The sequence below is a fragment of the Camarhynchus parvulus genome, chromosome 5 (assembly GCF_901933205.1).
Source record: "Camarhynchus parvulus chromosome 5, STF_HiC, whole genome shotgun sequence".
Lineage (NCBI taxonomy): Eukaryota > Metazoa > Chordata > Aves > Passeriformes > Thraupidae > Camarhynchus > Camarhynchus parvulus.
Window position 1 is genome coordinate 54821821 of NC_044575.1, and position 26553 is coordinate 54848373.

A 26553-nucleotide genomic window follows, 5' to 3' on the forward strand; every position below is an offset into this window, starting at 1 on the left:
CTGCAAAACACTGCCATATGCTGAATTTCTCTTAGTATTAACTCAGAGGGGACCGGCAGAGCTCACAGGGCTGCCCGATAATCTTGGGCCACCAAGGGAGCTGCTTAAAATCACATTTTGCCAGGTCCTTCCAGTTCATTACCCTGGTCCTGAGCACCAAGTTGGTGGATATCACAAGGAGAAGCTGGCATATTACAGACATTTTGGAACTACTTGCACAGGAACACTCATAAAGCATCACACCAATTCCCCAGTAGCTGCAATATCCACTTAGAAACCAAGCCCTGGGAGCCTTGTTGACGCTCTAGACAAATCCACAACAATGTACCTCAAAGCACCACTGCACACTTGCCTGAAGGTAAATATTTAAGACACACCAGGTAGACAAGTCCTCGTTACAGAGTACTGAAATACAGTTGCCGGATCTCTCTCTAAATGCCCCATCAGTTCTTTAGCATGTTTTCCTAAAGCTCATCAGAAATGCACCATGCTTACCTCACTTTTAAAACGGTGCATTTTAATCTGCATTTTAAAATTGCTACAATTCAAAATGAACACACAGCAGAACAAAAAAAGATCATAAAAGAGCTTTAAAAGTGACACATTAGTATCAGATGAGAACAGAAAAGGTGATACTACTGAAGTGACGCTTGCTTTCCTACACCAGATCAAAAACAGACACCTTGAGACAGCCATTGCAAGTCTATCTGCAGTGTCAGATCTTAAGAAGGCACCTTCTGCTTAATCATTCACAGCTCCTGTGTCACCATTAATTCAGATCTCATTCCTGATTAAGGCCCAGCACACTTAGCACTACATTGTCACAGCCCAAGCACCTGCATTATCTGTCCCAAATTTAACTGAGCAACAGAGCTGCTGAGAGCCCGGAGTGGGGGATCACAGGCAGAACAAAACCTTGGGAGAGAAGTTGAGACCAATACCAATTTGGTGTTAGCCTTATTATTTCGGGATTACCAACAAACTCAGCAGGAGGCAAGACCAGCCCAGCATCCTCCTCCCAAGCTGTGGCAGAAACTCAGAGATAATAATGAAATGGGATAGTCTCAGTAAGGCTAATACTGAAATGATCGTGATGTTCTTAACTCTGTCAAGTATAATAAAGATGCTTAATCCATTAAGAGGAGGTTGTTGCCTAGACTGTGCAGGTTTTGGTTTTCATTTCAACTGACAGTATTTTTCACTTCACCATCATACAGAAAGTTCTGAATTTAAAAGCAATTCATATGGTCTTTCAGTTGTTTTTAGGAGGGAGACTGAGTAAAGAAATAGCACTGGTATTAAATGAAATTTCAAACACTTGTGAATATAAAAAAGGAACATTATCATATAAATCTGTCTGCAGAGACAGAATAGAGTCTATTCCTAAAGTCTGTGCATTCAGACACAGAGTGAAAGAGAGGCTTGTGTTAAAATAGGAGGCTCTCCTAAAAAGCCTAAATGAACTACCATGCTGCCTTAAATTTAGGTTGCAATTCAACACATGGAATGGAGAGATCACTTTGACTCTTCCTTTTACAAAGCTGCCATCATTAAAATTTTATTTCATATGAATTCTTACACCCTGCCCTCAACCACTAGATAAATTAAGACATTTGGTGTCATAATAAAGCAGTAAGTTATAAAAGAAAAGTATTCCCTTCAGCTTGACTCTCAGTAATGAATTCCAACTTAACTGGAAAGTTCATGTCACTCTGTTTCTGATGGTCAAGGACACAAACCTCTGACTTTTATCTCACATAAAACATTGGAAATAATTTTCTTACCGTGCTCCAATGACATCAAAGAGGTGCTGCCAGCGATCATTGATTTTGTTCAGTTTATCATCTATTTCTGCAACTCTGCTCTTGTTGCTAGCCTTGATTAGCTGATCACCCATTTGTTTCAAGTGAAGCTTATTTTCACTGAACAGGTTTATTTCTTCCATGCAGTCCTGATAAACATACATAAACATTGCTTTAATTACAGGGCAAAACAAAACAATGATACCAAAACAAAAATATGTGTTTCTTTTCCCACGTATGTGATGTAAAGTCAGGTTTGGCTGAGGTTTTTATATTAGCACACAGAGCTCTTGCTAAAAACAAAATGAAAACCTCAGTGAAGAAGCCCTCTCACAATCTATGAAAAAATAAGCAGCTTAAAGACTTGCAAGTGCCAGGAGTAAGTATTCCTAAAAATAGCAATTGAATGTTCTAATTTTATCTGCTGTTTTCCTGATTTAACATCATTTTTCAATGAAGCTACCTCAAAAGAACCCAAATTCGAGTTTAGGGTGGCTTTATTTTGCTGGCATTCTTATCCAGAGGAGATGTGGGATTAGATACTGAGACATTTTAGCCATGTGGAAGAACAGCAGAACAATAATGGTTGATTTTTTTAAAAATCAAGCTAATACAAAAGTATTAGAATGCACCAACTACCATGGGGGAAGAGGCAGAGTTAGGTTTTATTTTTTGGTTGCGGCAACTTCTTGTTCGCTTGGCATTTCTTTGCCCTCTGCTCACCAGGTGTGTGTATGATGGAGGTGGTGAGAGCAGTGAGCTGCTCCCAGGACACCACTCTGAGCAGTGCTGGGTGTGCACGTGTGCCCCAAAACCCCAACTGCCCAGACCCACCACCACAGCTCACACTGACTAAATGCACTCCAGTGGCATTTGTGCTCTGCTTTAAGCTCCAAATCTGAGTATCAAGAAGAGCTAATGATAGAAAAGCTCATCTCACAGAAGCCTCTCTGTGCTGGTTTTACATCATGTATCACTTCCAAGAAGCAAGGAATCCGTGAGGAATCGTGCCTCTGTAATGAATTCTCTGACTGCAACTGAAGAAAAGTGGCATTACTACTTACCTTCTGCAATTTGTCTATCATGTCTTCAATGCTAACATCTGCAGTCTGCAACACTTTGCTTTCCATTTGGACCAGCCAGGAGCACAGCTCCTTATTCTTCTCATTGAACACAATCCAGGCATTGAGCCTATCCTCGATCTCCTGCTTCCTCAGGGACACCTGTGGAAAAGCACACACAAGAAATTCTAGCAACAGCTTTTTCTGGAAGGAAACCAGCAATTATGAGCCTTCTAATTTCTAGTCTGCATTTGATCTTATTCCATGTTGCAGGAGCAGTTATCAAGTATCCTACTTTCCTTTCCAAAGCCATCAAACAGATTGTTATTACATCTTATTTTGGATAGCAGGACAAAAAGTTGACTAGCAAATACCAGATTTCTCCCTCAGAAGAAAGAAACTGAGGGACAGCTTTATAAATAATGTGCTTATATAATAATTTAAATGCTACTCAGTGAAAACCTGAAAATGTCAAACAAAGAAGGAATATAAAATACCTAATTACCTCATATTGTTTAGTGTGACCCCATATATAACACAAGAGACGTAACACCTAGGTAAGTTCTTATTTTTCTGCCACTCTAAGAGAAACTTTGCAACTACTGATTGCAATTACTTTATCTCTATAAAAGCCTCCCTGTTTTCTTTCCATTTGCCCAGCAGTAATTGGAGAAGTTCCAAAAAACAGCATCAAGAATCTCTCCTTTTCATTAAGAACTATGGATTTTTTTCCCCTATCAAAAATACATTTTCCAGGATGGATAAACAAACTGTCTAGACAGAGCAATTAAGGTCTGAGACTGCCTGAAAAAGCAGAGTTATTATCATTGCTCCAATATCTCAGAAATAAGCAGGGTCACACTTCTAACTAGCTAATAGCGCCTGTCTCTAGCCTAAGGCTCTTAAATATGTATTTATTTATTAACCTTGATGGATTCCTGTACCAGGATATATGGGACAAAGGAAGTGAAAAATGGCTCAAGCTTTACTGAAGCAAGAGAAACAAGTAACCCCTCATTCTCACCAATAAATTTTGTCTAAAGACTGCACAATATTTTGCTTGTCTCAGCTGTAAATGGCCACTCTAAATGTCTCCCGGTGGCAGGAAACACTCCCTCTTCACATCTCACATGCACTTTTTATACAGCATATGATTCCTCAATATTCCATTACTGATTCTTCTAGACTAATATCTAACACTATTTTGTACCCCAGAGTGAAGTTTAAATGTGTAGTGTGGAAGCAAGGCCAGCTCCATGTAACACCAGGATCAAAACAGAAGGCACCAAGCCATCTCCTACCACATTGCAATTGATATTAAATTCTGACTTGTTTTCCAGGAGGGGATGGAGAGCTGAGAGGGATTTCTGAATCCTTCATGACAATCTAAGCAAAGAGATGAGGATGAAAGCACTGACACAGGGAAAGAGTCTCCCAAGTTCTCTGCAGGAAAAAGCCTGGAGATGCCAGGGACCTCAGAAAGTTTCTAAGGTGTTTCTGTCTGGGATGCTCCCATGTACCCTCAGCCTCAGGGGTTTGGAGGGTGAACCCTTCATCCTTCCTTACCACCTGCAGCATCTCCCATGTGTGGAGATGAGTTTACCTGGTCAGTGGAAGAACAGACTCTGCTTGTCAGCAAAACAAGCTCTAAATGCTGATGTGATTCTGACTCCAGGTTTGCCAGCTCAGAACAGGGCAAGGCAGGATTTTAAGAGCAAGAAGCACCTTTTAGCTGGCTAAGCAACACAGGCTGAGAGTAAAAAACAGGAACAACCCAAAAAATCCCAGACAAGCCTCTAGGAACATGAACCCTTCAAGTCATTGCTTTGAGCACTTTCTCCTCTGCCCAGCTGCCCTGGTACCACCCCCAGTTTGCACCCACCATGTGAGCATCGTGTGCATTCCAAAGGGAGGCTGAAATAACATCCCCAGAGATGCTGGCTGGGATGAATGGTTAAATCTGTGACCTACATGCACCTTGCAAGGGCAGCTCTGTAAATGCTAATCCCTTGAGTGCATCTGCTCCCTCTGCCTGTCTGCCCCTGCCCAGTTGAGCACAGGCATCTGGCTGCCCCAGGGCTGTGACAGCTGCAGCTCTTTCACCTCCCTGCATTTATTCTGCACACTTTGCTCCATACAATGCATCTTGACCCTACTTTGTTATCCAAAATGAAGCAGTCATGCCAACAGCAGAGCTGATCAAGTCTGCTCTCCTGGCCTGTGTCCAGCACTGAGCATCACTGTGGGCTCTCCTGAGGCTCATTAGGGCTGTGCAAACATTCACAATCTCCCTCCCTACAGCACTCAAGAGATTCCTCCCACTACAGATTTTGTGTGCCTAACACAGTTATATTACTGTCACCTCTTTCCTGCCTCTAAGACAGACTGAACTCAACGTTGCTCCCTCAGGAAATTAAAATGGAAATTTTGAATAAAATCTGATCTTAAATTACTGCAGGAAATTACTACTTGGATAGACTGTAGTGGAGCACATATAAAAATTTTAATTTTCAGGGCTATTCAACACAGTGGGGACAGCAGGCTTCAGTAGCTCACCAAAAAATGAAAAACAATGAAGTTCTCTCATTTATAGGCTTAACTACAGATTTCCATTAGGAAAATGGTTCAGGCATTTTAATTTAAAAAATAATGGCTTGTATTTCTCAGAAGGGGAGAGGATGTCTCTAGAATTATTTTCAGAGTTCAGAAAAAATAACAGAGAAAACACTGGTTGTAGAACAGCTGTCCAGTTTAAGAAATTAAATTCTTCTTTCTCATTGCAATGCAAAAAAAAAATAAATTAATTCTTCCAATCAAACCAAGTAACTATTTCATCACAACACAGTTTGTGAAATAAGCACACCTGTTCATTACTCTGGCAACGTCCCCACCAAGATTGCTTGACCTTTGCCTGTGGAAGGGTTAGAAACAAAATACTAAGTGGCTTCAATACTTCTTCACAAACTGTAAAATAAAAGCCATTTACTTGTCAAGGAAAGGGATGCAAGAGTTTGGCTTGCTGGTGTGTAGAGCCCCCCAAACAACTTAAGACCCTGAAGTATTTTACCTCTTCCAATCCTGTTAACAGGGCAAAGTAAACACACATTCAAACTGCATAATAACCTAATGAATCGAGCCCATGTGACTTTGCTGTAAGTGTTCCCCAGCAATTTTACACAGCACTAAATTCAGTGTAATACAGCAACAAGCCACAAAGAATGCAAATGTTTCACAGCATTTTCCTGCTACAAAGAAGACAAGTCAATTCTCAGTGTGCTCAAACCCAGGGAGTTAGCATTTAAACACATTTAAGTTTCCTTTCTGCTGGCATTTTCTTTCAACTTCCCTCTTCCTTTCCCTGCTCCATGCCCTTGAGCAATTCCTGTGCTTATCCCTCCCTGCCTTTGGCAGCCAGGAACAAAGGCACCTATTCCAGAAAACAGCTGCATCTGGCTCTGTGCAATCAGAGTCTTACACAGGGTCACACAGCCACTTCTTACAAAGGGTTTGCAACAAAACCCTGGGCACGATTTTGTTGTCCAGGACACAAAGGATGAACTCCACCCGGGCTGGCTCTGGGGGAGCAGCCCCATTCCCACCCAGAAGTGCCAGAGGGGCTGAGCCCAGGAGAAACCCCAGTCTTGCCCCAGGAGAAACCCCAGTCCCTGCCGGCCCCAGGGATATCAGCCCGGAGGAGCTGAACACTCACCCGCAAGCAGAGCTCTTCCCACTGCCTGTGCAAATGCTCCACTTGCTCCTTGAGCACCATCATGTCCTCGGTGAGGATGAGGTGTGCCAGCTCCGCCTTCATGGCCTGCAGCTCCTTCATGTCGTGGGCCCAGTCTGCCAGCGACTGCTCCAGCTCCTGCATGGAAACGCACCCGCACAAGCCTTGGCACTAAGCTCCTCGGCTTTCCAAACCTGCTGGCTAATCCCCTGCCTGGCCTGTGGGGGAGGAGAGCAGGGAATGTGCAGCCGCCTGTGCTGGGGCTGGGCTGGCCAGCATCCCCAGGAGATCACTGGAACCCCACTGGAAGCCACTGGAACCCCACTGGTAGTCACTGGAGCCCATGGCAGTGCCCCACTGACCCACCAGTACCATCCCTGCATCCCAAAGTGCTGGGACAGCCTGGCCCCGCCAGCTCCCTGTGCTCCAGGGCAGCATCCGGGCCCTCACACCCAGGCCAGCACATGCGTGCTTCTTTAGGGTTTCCTTTATTCCTGTTATAATTGCTTTGGATAAGTTGCTTTCCACCTGCATTTGCTCCAGTTTCAGGTTATTTTTCTAAACACACAAAAAGATTGTATCAGTTGCCTTCTCTAATGAATTATGTCATAGGCACCTCCTCAGATTTGTGAGGAATGTAGAGCTTTTAAACTGCTTGTTCACAGAAAACAGGCTCTCTTTTCTGCTTTGCTCCCCCAACTCCCCTTTCTCTTTATTGTAAATTACACATTTTCCTTAAAACTGTCAAATTTGTCACCTAAAGGCAGAGGTACCACTGCATGCAGCTGGGGAATATGACAGTCTACACACACAAGGTCCTAGGTCCCATTTTGCAAAAAAGCTGCTGGGAAGGGTCATTGGCTCATCCAATAAAAAAAGAACCTCTTAGAGAGAATCCAGTTTGTCTCATTTTGAAGGGGAAAAACACTGTGAGTGTTTGTGTCAGAAGTGTGCTGGGTCTAAACCCTGTGAGGATTTTCACAGGTCTTGGACCCAGCTTCAACACTAGAGGAAAACACCAAATAAACCTGACTCTAAAATTTACCTGAGATCACAGTACTCCTGTAGATGTGCAAACATGCATTTATGTCTCTTAACAAGGGGCAAATCCAGAGCAATTACAGAACTAACTATGGAATTTCTGCTAGCCTCGTGTAAAGTCCAGGGCTGAAAGAAAAATAACTTTATTCCAGATAGAAGTGCAAAGCAGGAAGAGCATGCCATGCCATTTTAGTCCTTTATTGTACTACAACACCTACTAGCAGCACTAGCACTGGCACTGCCTGACCCTGCTGCCTCTGCAGCTGAATTTCTCTTGCTGGGATAAGAGGCAGAAGCTGTGTGCTTCCATCTCACAGATAAGTCAGGGCTACAGCAAGGCTGCTGCCGTGGGAAAGGCAGCCAGCACTCATAAAGAAGATTCAGACAGCTGATAATGAGTTCGAAGCCTTGGCTTGTTAATAAGCTTATTTGTTCCCACTACATAGGTCAACAATTCACTTCATAAAAGGATGATGAAAGACTGACCACTCCAGACAAAATGTCTCCTATTCCTTGGAAATGCTTTTCTTGCCATTTAATTTTCATGGTGCACTATGGGCTGCAAGGAATTTTGCCACTCCCTTACTCTTAATTTTCCTTCTCTTTAATTATTCCCAGATCCTGCAGGTATGTATGGTGCTTTGCAGAATTACAAGGTCTCTTGCCTGAGGAGCTCCATGTACAAAACGGATTGGGAAACAAAAAGGGAGATTCAGTCATGAGACAGGAGCCAACTGAGCTGAGAGAAGGGAGCTTTTTCCCTTTTTTTAAAGAAACTACTTATTTTATAAATTCAGACTGTAAAGGGAGCAGAAGCAGGAAAAACCATTCCAAACACTACTACTACTCATAATCTTCTTGGTCAGCTGGACTTTGGAGATGGGCAGCAATCAGGATGGCGTAAAGGAGAGAAATTCAGTGTCACTGAAGAGCAGGTAAGAGGGAAAACTGATTTTACAGGGATGAGGTGTTGTGCAAAGACTACATCAATTTAAATACAATATGGCTGTTCATACCTTAATATGTTCCTTGGCTTTGTGGAGCTCTTCATGTTCAACAGGGAGTGGATCTTTTACTTTCTCCTTTAGCTCTTGCAGTCTGCTTTCCAGTTCCTTGGTTTGCTTTTCAAAGCGGTCACAAGTCTGCTCAGGGAGACCCAAAGAAATATAAAAGGTGAGGATATTTTATCAAAAAATATGAACCACATGGATATGTTACAAAATAGCATCTTCAACCCACTGAAATAATCCATCTTGTGCTCTGGTTTTTTGAATTTTCTTTTTTGATACATAGTGCCACCTACAAGATTTTGGTGCTTGGATTTACAGAACTTCAAGCCTCTCTTATTTTAAGCCTTGCCTTAGAGAGCATTTCTCCTCACTTGGGTTGAACAAAGCAAAGAGGCCTTAAGCATGGTTTTTGGACTGTATCAGTGACAGTATTCAATTTTAAGACATACCTAATGTTCTACTTAGCCATGAAAGCAAATTCATTGCTGTAAGGAAATAAATATCACTGGCCCGTCTATTTAGAAGTCATTGTTCAACAACATGAGGAGGAACAAATCATGTTGACTCTAAGCTAAATTTTAGCTTTACAGCCCAAAGCAGGAGTGAGCTCCAGGCCATGGAGAGCTTGAGAACAATCAGAGCAGAAACATCCATGTAGCAACAAATGGAATCCAACTCAATTTCTTTTGGAGAATCAGGGAACCACAGTTTTAGCATTCCCCAAGCCCTGATGACACATGACAGCACTCCCCTCAGAGTGCCCCTGCAGCGAGCAGCAGCTCAGCCTGGAGACGGTGGGACAGGGAAGCTCCTGAGACCCAAGGCCAGAGCAGCACGTGGGGAGGGCCTCACCCACCTGTAGGGTGCCACTGAACTGCATCTTCTTCTTCTCCAGCAGGGCCTGGGTTTTCCCCCAGTGCTGCTGTAACTGGCTGAGCTCCTCCTGGAGGGCAGCGCTGGTGTTGGGATCGGAGACAGCGCGCAGCTTCTCCCCAACGTCGATGACCAAGGTGTACATGGCTTGCCACCTCTGAAGGATCACTGCCTTACTCTTGAAAAGGGGAAAAAAGTTAACTTTCCAAGCTGTTCTTAGAAAGTTCCAGAAGTGCTTCCTCGGTATTTCACTTGGGAAGATGACTCACAAGGTACAGCTTTGTTCACAGTCGTGAAAGAGGAATCAATAGATCTCCTATGTGCTTCTTTGATTTCAGAAAAATCATGTTTTCTCTGATATTTTGATTTATAAAACTCTACAAAAGCTTTCTCCAGACCAAATCTATAGTGCCAGACTGAAAGTGTAGCAGACAAAAATACAAACTAAGTTCTGTGACCACCTCTAAGACCAACATCTTAGGCTCATTTTTTCAGAGATAAGAGCCCTGTTAATCATGATGCACTCCAAGTGAAGTAAGCCATCAATAATAATTTGCCCACAACAAATTGATCCCTAACACAAGGAGGTATAATCAGAGTTTCTTGATGTAGAACAGCAGCATGAGGAAAAGGGCAATTTGGAGTAGGAGGGAGAAGACTTTCTGGCTTTTCTCACTAAGTTGTAAAATCTACTGACAATCACCTTTACACAGCAGGTAGAAATAGAGATGAAATAAAAAGGGCAAGCACCAAATGGAACACTGGTAATGTGTTAATCCATCAACACTAGGTGTGTGGGGACACAATATAAACCTTGGACTGTGCAAATAGCATTCAACAGTATGATTTTAAAAGGTTTTAGATTGCCTTATGCAACCATCAAGTTCACTGCTTGTTTCTACCTTCCTATAAAACAAAGAGGTCCACAGTTAAATGCAAAACCAAAACATCCAAAATTAACAAAGGAAAATATTTTTTTCCACTGCATGTAAAATGCAGAAGCCACTGTTCTGAAGAACCGCTCATAAGGTTTGTATATCTTGGAGTGAAGAGATTCCCTTGCTTTTTCTTTGTTTCTGGCCTCTCCTGCCCATCCTTGCACACACAGGATCTATATGGCCTGTTTTGCCACATAACTACCTTTCTTCAGGCAAAATAGAAGTCCTGAATTCAGCAGTCATGTCAGTAAGATGTACACAGACCTAGAGCTTACCTGCTGACTAGTGTGTCTGTCTCCTCTGGCACCCTGAATTGCCATTTTCGTATCCATAAGATTTTTAAAGCATGCAAGGCTACTAAATGGCCATACTGATCAAGAAGTTTCTGAGTATAATGAGCCTTTTGCAATGCCACTGCTTTCTTACCTGTGCTCAGCTTTAAGGAAAAAGTATCACCAATAATTTCTCCCCCAAGAAAGTGTGTGACTTTAAAGCTTTTTACCTGACTGGACAGAAGCTGTTTCAGTCTGAGGGAAAAAGGCCACGTATTTTAGATTTATGAGAAATAAACACAGTACCTTGAAATCATGAATTACATTTCTAAGCTGGTAAAGGCTGTAACAGTCCTGGCTCTTCACAGCTGCAAGGAAGCTGTTTGTGTCATCAAGGAATCTGCTGAGGCTCTGCAGGGAACTCCTGAAGAGCTGCCACTGGCTCACGAGTCCATCGATGTCCTTCTTCCTCTGCTGAACCATCCGGATAACATTCTGCCACTGCTCCTTCAGCAGTGTCAGCTTGGAAATAAACTCTGTCCTGAAAATTACAAGGGCTGAGTGTTAATTTAGTTTGATCTCAAGGCTGCATATTACAGTAATTGTGATGGAGCTCCATTTGCAAAGTTGTTTTTCAATTATAATACCCAACAATGCAAGAAAGCTCTTTGCAGCCCTAAGCCCAGCCCCTGCTCTCTGTATTCCATCTTTTAAGCAATCCAAACAACCTTTTACATGATACAAAAGAGGGTAAGGCAAGTCAATCTTGCAATTGTGGTATAGCAACATACATAATGCAGCAATCAGACACAATATGCACTAAACACTTCTCTGGAGAACAAAAAGGTCAATCCAAGTGAGACAAGGTCGCTGATTACACTGCAAAATTGATCTGCACAATGGAAAATTGTGTAGTTATTGAACTCATTTAAGCAGTTATTTTGTCCTCATCTGTGGTCAGATGATCCAGCAGATCTGGCTGGTTGGTTAAGGCAACCCCATCTATCAATTCTGCTTCTCTGCAGGAAGCCATCGTCCCTGATTCACACTCACACAAACCACTGCCTTCGTGTGGGTAGTTCCAAACACAAAAATCCAGCAGCTCAGCTTAGTGTAGCCCTACCTTCCCTGGCAGTTTTAAGCCAAGCTGTGGATTCTATACTGGCATGTCTGAGTGTTAGCGTGCGGAGACATATAATCACACAGGCAATTATATGTAGGTGCTTTTATTAAGAGCTCTGGGAATCAGGGGCGCTTTCGCCTCAGATCTGATCCCACCATACATTGAAGAGGAACGTGTTTTTATATTCTATCGTTATATAACTTACATGTTAATTATTAAACTTATATTGTTCTATTGTATACATAGATTTTTAGCTAAACATAGCTCTCTTAAGTTCCCAGTGTAGTTTCTCATGATTCTTCCTATGATTATATAATAATTATATTTAATTACTAAACAATCATCACATCTAACAATTATATCATTTATCATACTGCTTACGTGAATGCACTGATCTGAGAAAACACAAAGCCTAACATTTTCAGAATCTATCTTTAGCATTTTCCAAGGTCCCACTATCATGAGGGGAGCACACACTCTGTCCTGCCAAGTCTCTGGAAGCAGCAAGATCTGGCAGGGAGGGAAATGTCTTCACCCCAAACACCTGAGGCAGCTGAACCCCTGCTCACAAACATTACCTGCTGTTTCTCACACTACATTGATTAAGAGAAAGGTGTAAGATCATACTGATAAAAAACAGGTTTAGGGACCATACATTTGGGGTTTCATGGCCAGTGACTCAATGCCCTGCCATGTGTGCCAGGAGCAATGTGGATAGTCCACACCTCTGCACTCTGAGAAGCAGAGAGGCCCAGAAAGAAGGAGAGCATCCTTCATATGCAGCATCCTCATTATGCTCTGTGGGCTCAACCACAGGCACAGAACAAAAGACTCCTCTTCAGGAGCAATTACTTTTGTTTTCAGCCCAGCCTGTTACTATCCCAAATGCACTCTGGCCAGGGCACCTGTGTTTCTTTCTCACTGCACCTTCTCATGCTCTTGCAAAATGTGACAGGTGATCATTCAAAGAGTGAAGCCAGCTAAGAATTTGGATTTATGTTCTCATAAGAGCAAAGATTCAATACCAAGGAAGACAGCATATTCACTAAATGACCAAGATCTTAAGGAGAAAACAAAAAAAAAGTACCTTTTCTCTGCTTCTCCGGATTCCAAGGAGAGTAGAACTTTTTCTATGATAGAATTAAATGTTTGCTGATTTATGGAAATCTCAGTCTGCAGCATCTGAAAATACCAAGAGAACAAGTTTTAACTATTCAGTGAACAACCTTTGCTATGAAAGCTGCTTCTGCTCCTCTAGAGTGACAGCACATATTTAATTGTAAAAGCTGAAAACTATTATTTTCAATTGCTAGAGTGTCAAATGCACCCTAAGAGTCCGCAGTTTTTGGATACCAGGAGGAATCTGCACATATGTGATAGTGGATCCCACCATGAGCTGGATGATACAGATCTGAAACCTAAAGTTTTTTGACTGTTTCTCTGTAACAAATAGCAACTGTCTGGAAAAATGCCAGAGAAAAAAGATTTTCACTAAAATCTAACAACTGGTCAAACCAGAAATATGCTGTGAAAACACTATTTTAAATGCATTTCTTCCAGAAACTGTTAAGGTTGCTGCTAGGTCTCCAGCAAACTATCCAGTTAGTTGCCACAGGTTCCAGTGTTCTGGGACAGGCAGACAAGTGCACATCAGGGCTGGAGAAATTTAGGACTTCATGACATAGCACCTGAAGATGCACTCCTAAAGGTCTGATCCTTGCAAAAAGGGATCTGTCCCTTTGGAAAAGTATTTTCATGTTTCAGAGTTTTTACCTTAATAGGCATTTCAAGAGTGAAATGCTCTGTAAAATCCTGCCCAGATCTAGTTTCAAAAGAATTTTCACAGAATTTTCTAGTGATTTCCCCCTGCCTTCATCATTGGAGATGATGCTTCCATTTTTAGACTTAGCTTTACCTCATATACTCTCTGTTGCTCTTGCAGTTCTTCAAACCGTCCTGGAATATCTGTTTTTAAGGCTTCTTTCATTTTTTCTAGGAATTTCATCCACTTTTCACATTTCTGGAAGAATTTCTTCTCATCATTTTGGGTTCCCTCAAGCATACTGTAAAACAAAATGAATAGCCAGAAACTTCTGTTGGTGGATGTTTTTCTGGGTATGTTTACAGGTGCTCTAATGTGGTAGTTAATAAAATTAACATATGGGGGTTTCACTTGGCACTTTGCTCCCTTCTTCCCCTACAAACATCCAGGTTTTTGTTTCAAGTGACTTGGAATACAAATAGCCACTGGAAAATCAAGTAAATTGCAAGGGCAGAATTCCACCTGTCAAGCTCCTGAGAAAGCTGAGAACAGACTGCAAGATGTTCTATGCTTTAACTTGGTTTTCATTTCAATCACAGAAAAGGGAATTGTTACTTGTGATTTTTTTGGTTTGCATTTCAGACCTGCAACATTCCAGAGCAGCTGCTGTTTTCTGACTCCACTGCCGAGTCAGGCTCTGCATTTTCTTCAGGGTGAAGTCACTGAGTGGCAGCTTTATGCTTGCTTCATTCAAACTCTCTATGCTTGGAGAAAGTGCAGCAAGCTCCAGTGTCTGATTCTGGAAGTAAGGAAAAAATAAATTATTGCAGAAAAGTACTGCCTTTCTTTCATGTAAAAGAAGTATAGAAGCTTATTCCCTGCAACCTGAAAACACCCAACATATCTGTGTTAACTTCAAAAAATACAGAGGAATAAAAAGTAATAACTCTTTTACATAGAACTCACTTTTCCAACGGTACTGAACAGATACTCAAGACCTGGAACCTCCACATTTACTTCATACCCTACACTGAGGGAAACAGAGCAGCTCCAGAGCAAAGCTGGGGAAAAAGATCTCACAACAACCCCAAATCTGGTGATTTTCCTCCCTTCCATGCAGGCATTTGGCCCGAAATGCAGATCTAGAGTTTCTAAACTTTAATAATTCCTTTTTGTGTTTTGGCTGAATTATAGTTACTCTGATGGAAGTGCTGCAACTGTGACATTTAGGATACAAAGAGCAGTTTGAAGCGGGCAAGAGCTGAGTAGTATCTTTTTGTATTTGGGAATGCAAACATACCATGAGCAATTCTGAGTTGTCTCCTTCCTCTAGACAGAGGTTATCAAAGGTGTCTGTGCAATTCTTGACACGACCCTCCAGTGTTTCCAGGCAGTTGTTGAAATCCTCCAGTTGTAAAAGATTGAACTGGGGTGAATATTGAAAATTTACATTAGTTACTATTTATTACACTTATTCAGTAGACAAAAAGGAGCAATAAGCAATATTTTTAGGAAAACAAACAGTTATTAAACCTCAATTCTAATGTATTTATAACTCTCTGTTGAACTTTTTTCCATTTTTCAACTGGACAAGGGGAAAATTTAACCTAAAGCAGAGACCAAGAAACAGAAACTCCAAATTCTGAGACAGCTGTATCTATGTGAAAGGAATTGGGGTTTCTGTGATACCTTTTGTAGCTCTGCGCTATTTAACTTATTGTGATATTGGAAAGTCAAAACTCAGCTTATCAGAGGGGGGAAACTTGTGAAAATGAGCTTCCTTTGAGGTACACACAAAGCTGTGCAGCTTACATGAGCTCTGTGGAAAAATCAGTAGGGCTGGAATTCAACTTTCCTTTAGCAGAACAGCACTGGGAAAACTTTTTCTTTCTCTCCAGAATTAAACTCCACATCTCTGAGAGAACTTACACAACAACAGTTTTTTAAGGGATGAATGGCAAAAACTGGTGTATGGAGAGAGATTGCTGTGGTAATATCACAGGGTTAAACCAGAGAAAATGACTACCCAGAAATGCATTTTTTCACGCAGTGAGAAGTTCACAGGGAATATGAGAAACCTGTTATCTTCACAAAGATTTCTGGCTTCCAGCCATTAACTGTGCTGGTTGATGAAGACATAAATAGAGCTGGCTTCAAATGTCTTGATGAATTCAGGTTTACTTTAAAACAGAACAATTCATTGAAACCAGACTTTTTCCATAGGAACAGATTAATTCTACATCAGTACATGTCCAGCAGTACATTTGCTTGGAAGCTTTCTCAGGAATGCCTGTGAAGAGGAGAAGTCAATCCTCCACTATGCTGAGCAGAGCTCCTGGATCCAGGTCTATCCCCACTTGGCCTGAACAGGAATGTGAATTTGGTCCTCAGAATTACATCAAATGGTCACAGTTCTCTGTTTGGTTTTAGGTTCACTACATGAACTCTTCCTAAGAAAAACTGAAGCCCATGATTTTTTTTTCAAGGCAGAGCTGAGAAACTTCACAGCTTACTTCAATGTTCAAAAAAACCCCCACATTTCCTAATCTTTAATCATCTGAGGGTCCTGGGGATAACAGGCCCAGTGACAGAGGCTGTTAGAGCAACTCAAGCAGGTGAGGGTGAAATCCTTCATCTGTCCCTCTGGCTTCATGTAATATTTCTTTATATGGTTTATCATCCTGCTGAGTTTTAATGAACTGAAATTCCAATTCAAGAACTATAGTGAGTTTTAATGAACTGAAATTTCAATTCAAGAACTATAGTGCTCTAATGAGGAACATGGCTCACACAAGACTCTAGTGAAGAAGTTACCCCACACTAACAGCTAATTTAATATAAAAAAAAATACCTGAAGTTCATCCAGCTTCCTCTGCAACATCTTTTCCAAATAGGTTGCTCTCTGGAATGGTTGCAGCTTCTCCATCAGAATGGCCTCAGCAGCTGTCCCAGCCTGCTGTTTTATCCTGTCAGCCTGCAAATAAATCTGGGCTCGGCATCCTGCGAGGTTTTGAAGGCTGTGCTGTAAATTCTGATGGGAGAAGGGGAAAGGGAAAAAAAAAAGTCAGTAAATGAATCAGATCATCATTCATGTGCCACTTTCATTTGGCATCTTTTGTTGCTGTGACTAAACTCTTTTTTGTTGAGCCCATCTGGGAGCCAAGCTCAGCTGTGGTGAAAGCTTCAGTCTTTTACTTGGAGGATAATGGGAATTGCATCCTTTGAGTGCAGTGCTGGGAAAGGCACAGTTCAGAGTTCAATGGAACACCAGTGACTTCAGGCAGTGGGTACTGCTGCTCCAGAGGAAAATCAGGGAGGGAAATTGGGGTATCCCTCTCTACAAGATGTGTGTACACTAGAAGATGGGGGAACTGGCCCATGCTGCAGATGAGGAAAGCTATTTAGTTACAACCATACCAGTACTTTGGATCCCTCAGTGACTGAGGACTATGGGTTTGGTTTTATTTGTTCCCCTTTACTTAGAAAGATGCTATAAAATTATACTCTAAAGGCAGTACAAGAACAAAGGGAGTAATTTTAGACTCATTCAATGTACTTGGTTTTTCCTTTTTTTTTGACAAGTGAAATTTACTTTTAGCCATTAAACCCCCTGAAATTAGCCACTATGTATTGTCTTTTCTGAGAATAATGAGCAAAATCTTCTGATGAATAGCAAAGAACACACATATTTCCCTAAAAAGCAAAATGGTCCTTGCTTCCTGACCTCTTTATTTGAAAGGATCATGTTATAAAATATCACTCCAGCCATTTAATAAAGAACCCATTTTGATTTCTTCTTCTCTTTATAAGAATTTTTTTTTTGTGGTGACAAAAATCCATAAAACCATAATTTTTCCTAATATATAGAGAGGAAAAGATTAGAGGGATTAAAATATGTGTATTCAAATAGACATAACTCATATGCCATTTCATTGATCCCCATTCTTTTAACTCACCACTTAAAAAACCCCACGACAAATTCCATGTGTTCTACCCACACACACCAGGACAGCATCTACAGTGCTAATGGCATTCAGGTGGCCATGCCTTGCTTAGTAGGTGTAGCACTCTTCCCAAAAATTTCCAGAAAATGCAATTCCTTTTTGCTGACATAGTGATGAATTTCTGTCACAGCCATTAGTATATCAGAAAAAAGTAAAAAAATTTTGGTCTAGGCTTTGCTGCTGTCAGTTTTTTCTGACAAAGAAAGATACGTGAGTTCTTTTCCCTGTAAAGTTTCTTATTTAAGGCCACATGCAAAATGGAATACTCTGTACTTCTTCCAATTCATAGCTAGAGATTCATAAAGCACAATGAATCACTGCTCTGTCCTGACATAAGGATTATTATATTTCTTTATCACAGCCTGAAGAAACCAAAAATGTCAGAACCCAATGACAGCTTTGCTGCCTGATAGAGTCCAATGTGCCGTGTGGTTTCAGCATGAGATCTCATTTGCCTAAAGTCAGAAGCATTTAGAGTAATCTAATGAGCTCAGGAGTCTGTGAACCCATCACACCAGACCAAAACACAGCACCAAATCCAATTAAAAGCATTTTGAAGGCTGTGGAAGAGTTCAGGATGGTGATGTGCTCAGGAAAACTGCTCTTTTTTCTCTCAGGTATTGTTCTTGTAGGTATTATTCCTCCTCCCAAGCAATGCCTCATAAGGTAAATAATTTTTCTTTCAGTGATTGCTTCCAACACAGGCTTGACCTTTTGTGCAGAGCAGCAAGTGGCAGAGATGGAATATGACTCCCTTCTGCTCTCTGCTCACCTATACACTAGCTCTGGTTTGGTCTCTGGTCAAAGTGCTTAAAGGAAATACAAAGGTGCCTGTTCATGGGAGAAACCCACAGATTTCATCTTTTCCACTGACTGGATTGTTGGTATTCTTTTGCCTTGTTTCTCAAAAATAAATCTTGGTTTGTACCCAGCAGCAGAAACTTCTTCATGTACCTTTATCTCCTGTATCCTCTGCTCCAGGGTTTCTATGGAGTTCTCCTCAGGCACGTGAGCATCCAAGAGCTGAGCACACTGCTGGCTGTACTGCTGTAACTTGGCTGCTGTCTCAGAGCACAAAGCCTCAAAGGGCTCCCAGAGCTGCAGAGCTGCCTGTGCTGCCCGCAGCTGATCTGTGATGTCTTCATTTACTGAGTTCCACCTGCCAAAATATCAAAAGATTTAGACTGTTTTCCCAGTAGGTTCTCCTGTAGAACATGATTTGGCATAGGGTTCCTGAGGGAATTGCTTTGCATCCACAGCCATGTTCCTGAAAGCCACAGTTTGTGCTGTGGGACCCATCACATGAAAAGCATGCAGCTAAAAGTGTACTTCCCTGAAACAGAAGGATAAAACACATCCCTGGAAGTGTTCAAGGATGGATGGGGCTTGGAGAAACCTGGTCTGGTGGAAAGTGTCCCGTTTTGTGGCAGGGGGATTGAAATGGATGATCTTTAAGGTCCCTTCCAACCCAAACCATTCCACGATTCTGTGATTCTACTCATCACACAGAATGCCCTTAGACAGGTGAGATGCATTAGTACAGACCTGAAAATCTGGCAGATGTTTGAATCCTGCCTGAACAACTTGGTTTTTTTAAATACTAATAACTGGTGTCTGATTTTGCAGGCTTACCTAGTGTGTGCCTCCATGCATTTCTGGTCAATAATCTCTGCAAAGGAGGGGGAGCAGCTCTTCTTCAGGTTACTGGCAGCAGCCTGGAGCTTGGCCCAACTTTCCTCACTGCTCTCTGATTCATCTTGAAGAGCCTGCAGAATGGATTTTATCAATTAATTGTGGGGGATAAATGACCTAAGTGTAACTTCCCCTATAGATTGGTAGAGATAGGGTAGCAAAAATGCCATACTTCTGCAGCACAGATTAAAATGTTTGCAGAAAACGTAACACCAATTCCTAAAAATCAGGAAGCTAAGAGAGGTGAAATAGGAAAAAAAGTAATTCAGAAGACCTGTTTTAAACTGAGATAATTTATTGGCTGTTAAAGAAAAAGCTCATTTAGCAAGCCCACATCTCTGAACTGAATAAATGAATTTGCTAGAAACCAAAAATGCTTTTATTTTTAGCCACTGTTTCTACTGGCAGTAAAGTTGGCTTGGTATCTCCGGCCCTCAGCTGCAAGCTCCCCCTCCTCCTGATACAGGCCATTACAGTGTATCTGTGAACTGCTCCAGGTTAAAAGTAAACAGGGTGATTGAAGGAAGGAGGTGAGAAGGTGCCCAGTTCCTTTTATCTATAACATGAGCCCAGGTGAGGGTGGGAGGCACTTGTGCAGGGTTTACTGCCAAGAGTCCCACACCCAGCACTCACAGCCTCAGTCTGTCCTGCACCACTTCTGATACAACTCAAAAAAACCCAATTCAGGCCTTATTTACAGGAAAAGAGGGAGTGCTTGCACAGCCTTTCAACACTCATTTAGAGCCAGGAAAGGGGATTTTAGCCAGAGCTGTGAATGCCCAGACCCAGGGCCAGCCTAACTGCCTAATCCAGATGCTCCACTTGGACTCTGTAACAGCCAAGCAGAGCAGCAGGAGGATCCAGAGCATTTATGTCTGGCATTCTGACTCATTCAGAGGTCTGTGCAGGGGACTCCAGCTCTCTGGAGGTTGACAGAATAGCTGGAGTGGTGCTGGAGCAAGCAGAAATGCCAGGCTCAGCATCAATACAAGGGGCAAGGGAGCATGAGGACTTGGTGGGCTTTTTCCTTGAACCTTGTATCTAAACTGCACTCAAGTTGAACTTATGCACTACATAAAATAAGAAGTCTAAGTGCCACTGGAGATTTAAAAAAATTAGTAATATTGCACTATCTTCAGTGTCATTATAATAAAGAAAAAGTTGCTCAGATAATTTTTTCGGTCTTTTTTTCAGTGGAGCTTGTTTGCCTAAAGGGAAAGAAGAAAGTACAGAAATAAGACAACTTTACCTGGAGAGTTTTGACCTGTTTTTTCAAAGCTTCCAATGAAGCTTCTTCCTCAGAAGGTTTGCATTGGTCTATGCAGTACAAATATCTTGTGGTCATCAAGCTGACTTCTGCATAAATTTCATCATATGCTCTCCACTGCTCCAGTATTGACTCCATTGAGGCCTTTAGCTGTGCAACCTGCAGACAAACCATTTTTGTTAATATTTCTTGGGTAGTCCTGACATATAAATCACCTTTAAATTGACTTAGAAATCTAAACTCAATGCTCAGTCCATGACAATCCACAAGAATTTGCCAAGCTGGAGTATTTTACTATACTTTCGGTAAGGAATTTTGCAGGCTTCAAAAAAAGCAGTAAACCATATCTAGAGTGAAGTGTAGGAATGTGCTGGAAATCAAAATTTCACTGGAGGTCAAGGTGGCACAATTCTGCCAGAACACCCAGGAAGTACTGAAATAATGAACTGCTTATTTCTTCCTGCCAAAATCAACCTGAAGTGGGAGGAAGTTGAAAGCCTTAATCTTCTTAGGAAGGAGATAGTTTGATCCAGAGATCAAGTTTCCTTTCAAGGACAATTTGAACAGAAATTGGTTTGCATGGAAGAAGCCACTGCTGCAATACTCTGAGAGCTGTCATGCCTCTTATGCCATTGTGCTCTAATAATGCAGGCCCACCTGGACCCCAGGCTAGCAAATTCAGGATTTTCATACAAAATTACATGATTGATATTCCCTTTATCTTCTGTCCCTTTCATTAATGATGGATATCCCCTTTATTTTCTGCCTCTTTCATTATTACAGTTGTCTAATCTACAAGGGGCAGGCTTGGCTTCCATTTGCCACAGGCTCCTGGACACTGCCAACACAAAAACACAATCCTCCTTCAATCATTTTTATCCTTCTGTTTCAGGGAAGTACATAAGGCATGTCCTGGGTTAGATAAAACATTCACCTAGTTCAATACCTATTTTCAGTCATGCTTGGAGAAAGGCATAAAAACCAGGCAGACAACCACATCTCCATGAGACCTGGCAAAAGCCAGATGCCAGATTTTGGTTCTGACTATGCAGGCACAAAATGGAAGATGAAAAAATGTCCACACCGTAGTTCACCCTAAATACACTGCATGGATAATTTTATCCTAGTACCCGAGTTTCAGGCACACACAGGCTGGTGGATTAATCATCCCTATTCTCTTTTGCATCATGGTACAGGTGGGAGGAATCTCTAATTGCTTTTTGTAGCCTGTAGCTGATTACTGCCCACACAAGGAAGATGGAAAGGCATCGTTCCCGGGAAATGTCTCAGGGCCACAGACTCACAGGCTTGAGCTCAACCCACAGACAATTTAATCAAGGTATTCCATCTCCTTAGCCCTGTATTAGAAATCTCTGCCTGGCTCTGATGTGAGCAGTCACCCGTGGGAAGGAACCTGCACTCTCTGTTTCACTGCATACACAGACAGCTCAGCCCCAAGAACATCCTGCAGTTTGCAACTTTGGTACTTTAGTCACAAAATCCCTAAAATTAACATGACCCACGGTGACTGTAAGAGAAAAAGCACCAGGCTGTCAATCCTGCCAATTTCTACCCCCAGCTATACATCAGAAGGAAAAGCTTTCATCATGTACATAAACATAAATTTTCCTGCTTTCTTGGTAAGAAACAGCCACATCCTTTCTGCTGAAACCCAAACCAAGAAGCAGCAGATCAATACTGGATCGACATCTCCTGTGGAAGAGTTCAAGCAAAAGGGTTCAGGTTTCACAAAGTTCTGAGGAAAAAAGGCAAGGACTCTGTAATAAAAAGTGTAAAGCAATCTTAACTAGAAACACAACCACTCCATCATGTATAATTCTCTACAGTATGCAGTTATTTATTATCACAGATTCAAATCTTTAAATGCGTTCATTATTATCTCTCCTGCACCTATGAATTACATCCACATTAAAAAAAATATCAGCTCCAATTATAAAGATATTATGACTATAAATACAAACTGCTGGGGAGTCAGTTTGCACGGGAAATCAATCTGCCAGACTCTCCTTGAAGCAACTGAAAACTACACAGGATCTGAGGATGGCAAAAGCCACCCTGGTGTGTGGATGAAAGAGTAACTGGGAGGTGGAAAAGCTTCAGTGAGAACAGGGCCAGAGTAGGCAGCTTGCACTAGTTGCACTACAAGGGAGAAAAAACAGGGTATGAAAGAGAAGGAGACCAAGTAAGAGAGTTTAAGGTTTCCATTTGCAGCTTGATAGAAAAATAGCAGAGCTCTTTATTTTCTTAAGCTGCAGATGGGGATCTGTTCCTCCTCCCCTTGTACCCAAACTGCTTCAAGATCAGACTAATTTTTCTCTCTCAACTTTGGAAATACATTAATTTATTTTACAGTAAAGACTTAAAATGGAATTCTTAGGAAGGTAAAGAGTAAGGAATACTTTGCATCTTTTTTGTACCAGCTCCTGCCACCCCATGAAGAAGATTAATGACATTGGTGGTCCGAACATGCAGTGCAGGAAACCTGAACACAAGCAAGGCTTTTACCTGGTTTACAATGCTGTCCTTCATTTCACATAGCTCAGCTATCCTCAGAGACTGAGCTTCTGGGGTTTGTTCTGCACTACCATTTGAAGCCAAACTCTGTGTGAGCTCATCAAGAGTTTTGGATTTAGCCACGAGTTGATTTTCTAGCTCCTAATAATGGAAAAAAGATGATAAGCAAGATCTTTTAATGAGATCATAAAAAAAACTTCTGTATGAGGAGCTTAGGTAAACATTCCTACTTTAAAATCAATTTTGTGCAATTCTTCAGTCATGCAAAGGTAAAACAGGTTTTTTTGCAATGGGTGAGTCCCTGACATCCCAACAACTTCTAGAAAGTTATTTTCAGTTTGTTCCTTTCCTCAGAGGGACCTTCATGGCAGAAATTCCACTGAAATCAACTGAGAACAATCTCCATTGAATGGAGATACATGGGACTCCTTCCCCAGCAGAATAAGTCTTGACATGCTGGGAAAAGCTCAGCAGGGAGCTCTTTACAATGTGAGGAACCATCCATACCCACAATGGGCCACAACATTTTCCTATAATGCTACACTTAAAGCCATGACCTTTTTCCAGCTCTCACTGATCGCCCCCAAAACATTTTTAAATTTGGACCTAATTTTTATTGACCAAATGAATTGTAATGAAATTTTAGCCACCTGTTTCCTAGCACTGTGTGTTGTTCTGAGCAGGTGAGTGTTTAGATCAAGCTACCCTCGTGCCTTTCTTCCATTCTGGCCCCTCCACACATTTCAGAGATGCAAGTAACTCAGTGTGTAACAGAGCACTCCAGACAATAAAAGCAGCCTACTACAAGAGAGAGATGTAACCATGGCAATGAAAGAACAAATATTCCATGTTAAAAAACAGAGAGGGAACACTGTACTGAATGAAAACAGCAGACTATCAGAGTAACAGGAACCAGTTATTAGCTGGCTGCCACCTGTATTAATTCTGAGGGATCTGATGCCTAGAAAAACATAACAAAGGACTCAGATCCTTGAGGCTGCTGCAGAGAGACTACACTACTGTCTAGGGCAGAAGCAGAGAGGGTTGCTATTTGTCCAAATGGGACTGAGTAGTTTCCATGACACTTCCATCACAGAGCTCTTCAAACTAATGGAATTCATAATTTCTGCCATGGCTGTGCTGAACTGAGAACTACTTCTATTGGAAGTATCTCAGAATACAATATTGCTGCACAACACTCCAAATACCATGAAGCAACAGCAGATGCATCTTCAATTGGTGGAAAAAATCACAGAATAGCCACTCACATTAAAAGTGGTTCTGTCTCTTTATCACCTGACTGCAACATGCTTTAATTAAAATGACACTGGAGAATTCTTCTGGGAAATGGCAACTTCCTTTACATTTCTTTCTGTTAAAATCTGTGCAGTTCCTTAGTCTGGATTCAGCAAAGTGTGCTAAATAGGGCTTTTACTGTAACACTACTCAAGTCATGCTTTACCTTGCAATCATCTAAGGTGTTCTGTGCAGAGATCAGACTTGCTGGGGTTTGTAAGGATCTCAGTCGATCACTCTGAGCTTCCAGCCAGTTGTGCAGAGTCTGGGCTTTGTTCTCATTCTCAGTAATATCCTCCAAAATGTGTTCCAAGTCTTGTATCTGAAAGTTACAGAAATGTTTTAACTTACTTAAACCTACAAGTGGGCAAAAACATGGCTTTTTCCATGACAAAACTAGACATCACAAAATCCATACTGAAAATACTATTTAGAGAAAATATTTTGAAAGGAAAACCAAAACGTTTTGCAGGCTCTTTAGGATCTGACCTTTTCCTTTGGAAGAAACAAGGCAGTGTGTGCTCTGGAGCTGGGAGACCTGACAAGCTGGGGGACCCTGGGCCATGTGGACACATTCACATGGAATCCAGAAATCACATTCTCACTAAAACTCACCAACAAGGCTACTAATAAGAAAGGGACCTCAAGTTTCCTATCTTCAATCTTGGCCCTGAGGATCCATCAAATCCTAGAATTGAACTTCATGAAAACGGTAGAGAACATAACCTTTTCCCCAACAAAACTGAAATTTCATCATGGGAATTTTCAATTGTACAGGAAATGAAATTTCCACTTTAAAATGCTTCTGGAAGACTTTCTGAACTAAAAAAACATTGGCAATTTTCCATCTGACCAGAAGTCTTTGTGTCTGGATTTGGAACGGCCAGCTTCTCCCAAAGCTGTATAAATTGAGACACAGAGATGAAAGAGAAATGTGTTGGTAGAGGGATTCATTCCAGCAGCCTCATGGTTGCATTTTGGGATTCTGAGTGCCCCCATGTCTTTTCCATATCATGAGTCACACCAGCTTTTCTGGGTATTGGGGCACATAAGCAGCAGCATCTAATTCTGGATGCATGGATTATTTCTAGCCTCACTGAAATAGAATAATTCTGAGGCATTGCCTGAAACAGATTTTCTCCAGAGAAACAAGATTATGTGCTGATAGGAAAATTCTGCATGTAGACTTGACTCTATCAGCTGCTGACCTTCAAAGCACTGCATTGGGAAAGCATATTTACTGCAGGAGGAGGACACTGACAGAGGAACCCATTTCCAGTGACCTAGGAGGGGCTGGAGCAGGGCTGGGAACTGATCCCTGCTGTGCCTTGTCCAGGAGTTTCATATGTCCCCAGCTGAACGTGGCTGTCAACACTACTTACTTAATAATCACTGTTTGCACAAATCCAACTGCTACACAGGAAAACTGCTGGTAGCTTGATATATCCCTAAAACAGAGCAGTGGCACAGGCAAAATCAGAGCTGTAAGACAGAAAGCCATGGGAACTCAATCCAACCTTTCTGTTGAGGGCTGCCTGCAGGCGGTGCCACCGCAGGTTCATCTCACCCAGGCACTCGGCAAACTCTGTCCTTTCGTAGCGCTTGCTCTCCACGTCACAGGTGCTCATCTGCAGCAGGGACTGGTTAACAAAATCTACCATCCACTGCTTAAAGTTCATTTCCATCATGTATTCCTGCAGGGGAAAAAGAGAAAGAACAAAAACATAAAGCAATCGGTTCTGTGGTTTTAATCTGAATGGTTCCAATGATGCTTCAAGGTGTGGCAATGGGGCATTGACAGCTTTGTTTGTATCATGACCTAAAATATTCTTCTGAAAGAGACTTGTCTGTAGGAATAATTCTCAAATTTTACCATTCTGTATTTGTCTAGTCTTTCCATCCACTGAAATTTCTGCAGAAAATCTCTATCATTACGTGGTTAGCTCAAGGTAAAAACAGGCTAGAGATGGAGCAGGGAATAAAACCCAGGGGGACCAGACCCTTTACTTAACCCACTGGACAAAACCATCACACTGCCACGGGCCCAGATGGTTGCCCCAAGACCAAGGCTTTCCCACACTCCTGCAACTCACAGGAAAATGAAGCACAAGTTTGTACTCTTTTTAACAAAACATCTGGTATCAGAATAG

At 41.8% G+C, this 26553-nt stretch overlaps 1 protein-coding gene across 1 annotated transcript in view; it reads right to left on the reverse strand.

The window, feature by feature from the left end:
• Nucleotides 1–26553, reverse strand: part of SYNE2 (spectrin repeat containing nuclear envelope protein 2) — a 176040-nt gene that overhangs the window by 30587 nt on the left and 118900 nt on the right. The window contains 17 exon segments of the mRNA XM_030950368.1: nt 1785–1951; nt 2867–3025; nt 6573–6728; nt 8648–8773; nt 9498–9692; nt 11031–11265; nt 12935–13029; nt 13763–13910; nt 14254–14408; nt 14910–15035; nt 16461–16640; nt 18568–18772; nt 19246–19379; nt 20555–20731; nt 23099–23248; nt 24570–24725; nt 25921–26097. Coding sequence (XP_030806228.1) covers nt 1785–1951; nt 2867–3025; nt 6573–6728; nt 8648–8773; nt 9498–9692; nt 11031–11265; nt 12935–13029; nt 13763–13910; nt 14254–14408; nt 14910–15035; nt 16461–16640; nt 18568–18772; nt 19246–19379; nt 20555–20731; nt 23099–23248; nt 24570–24725; nt 25921–26097 — 2741 coding nt within the window.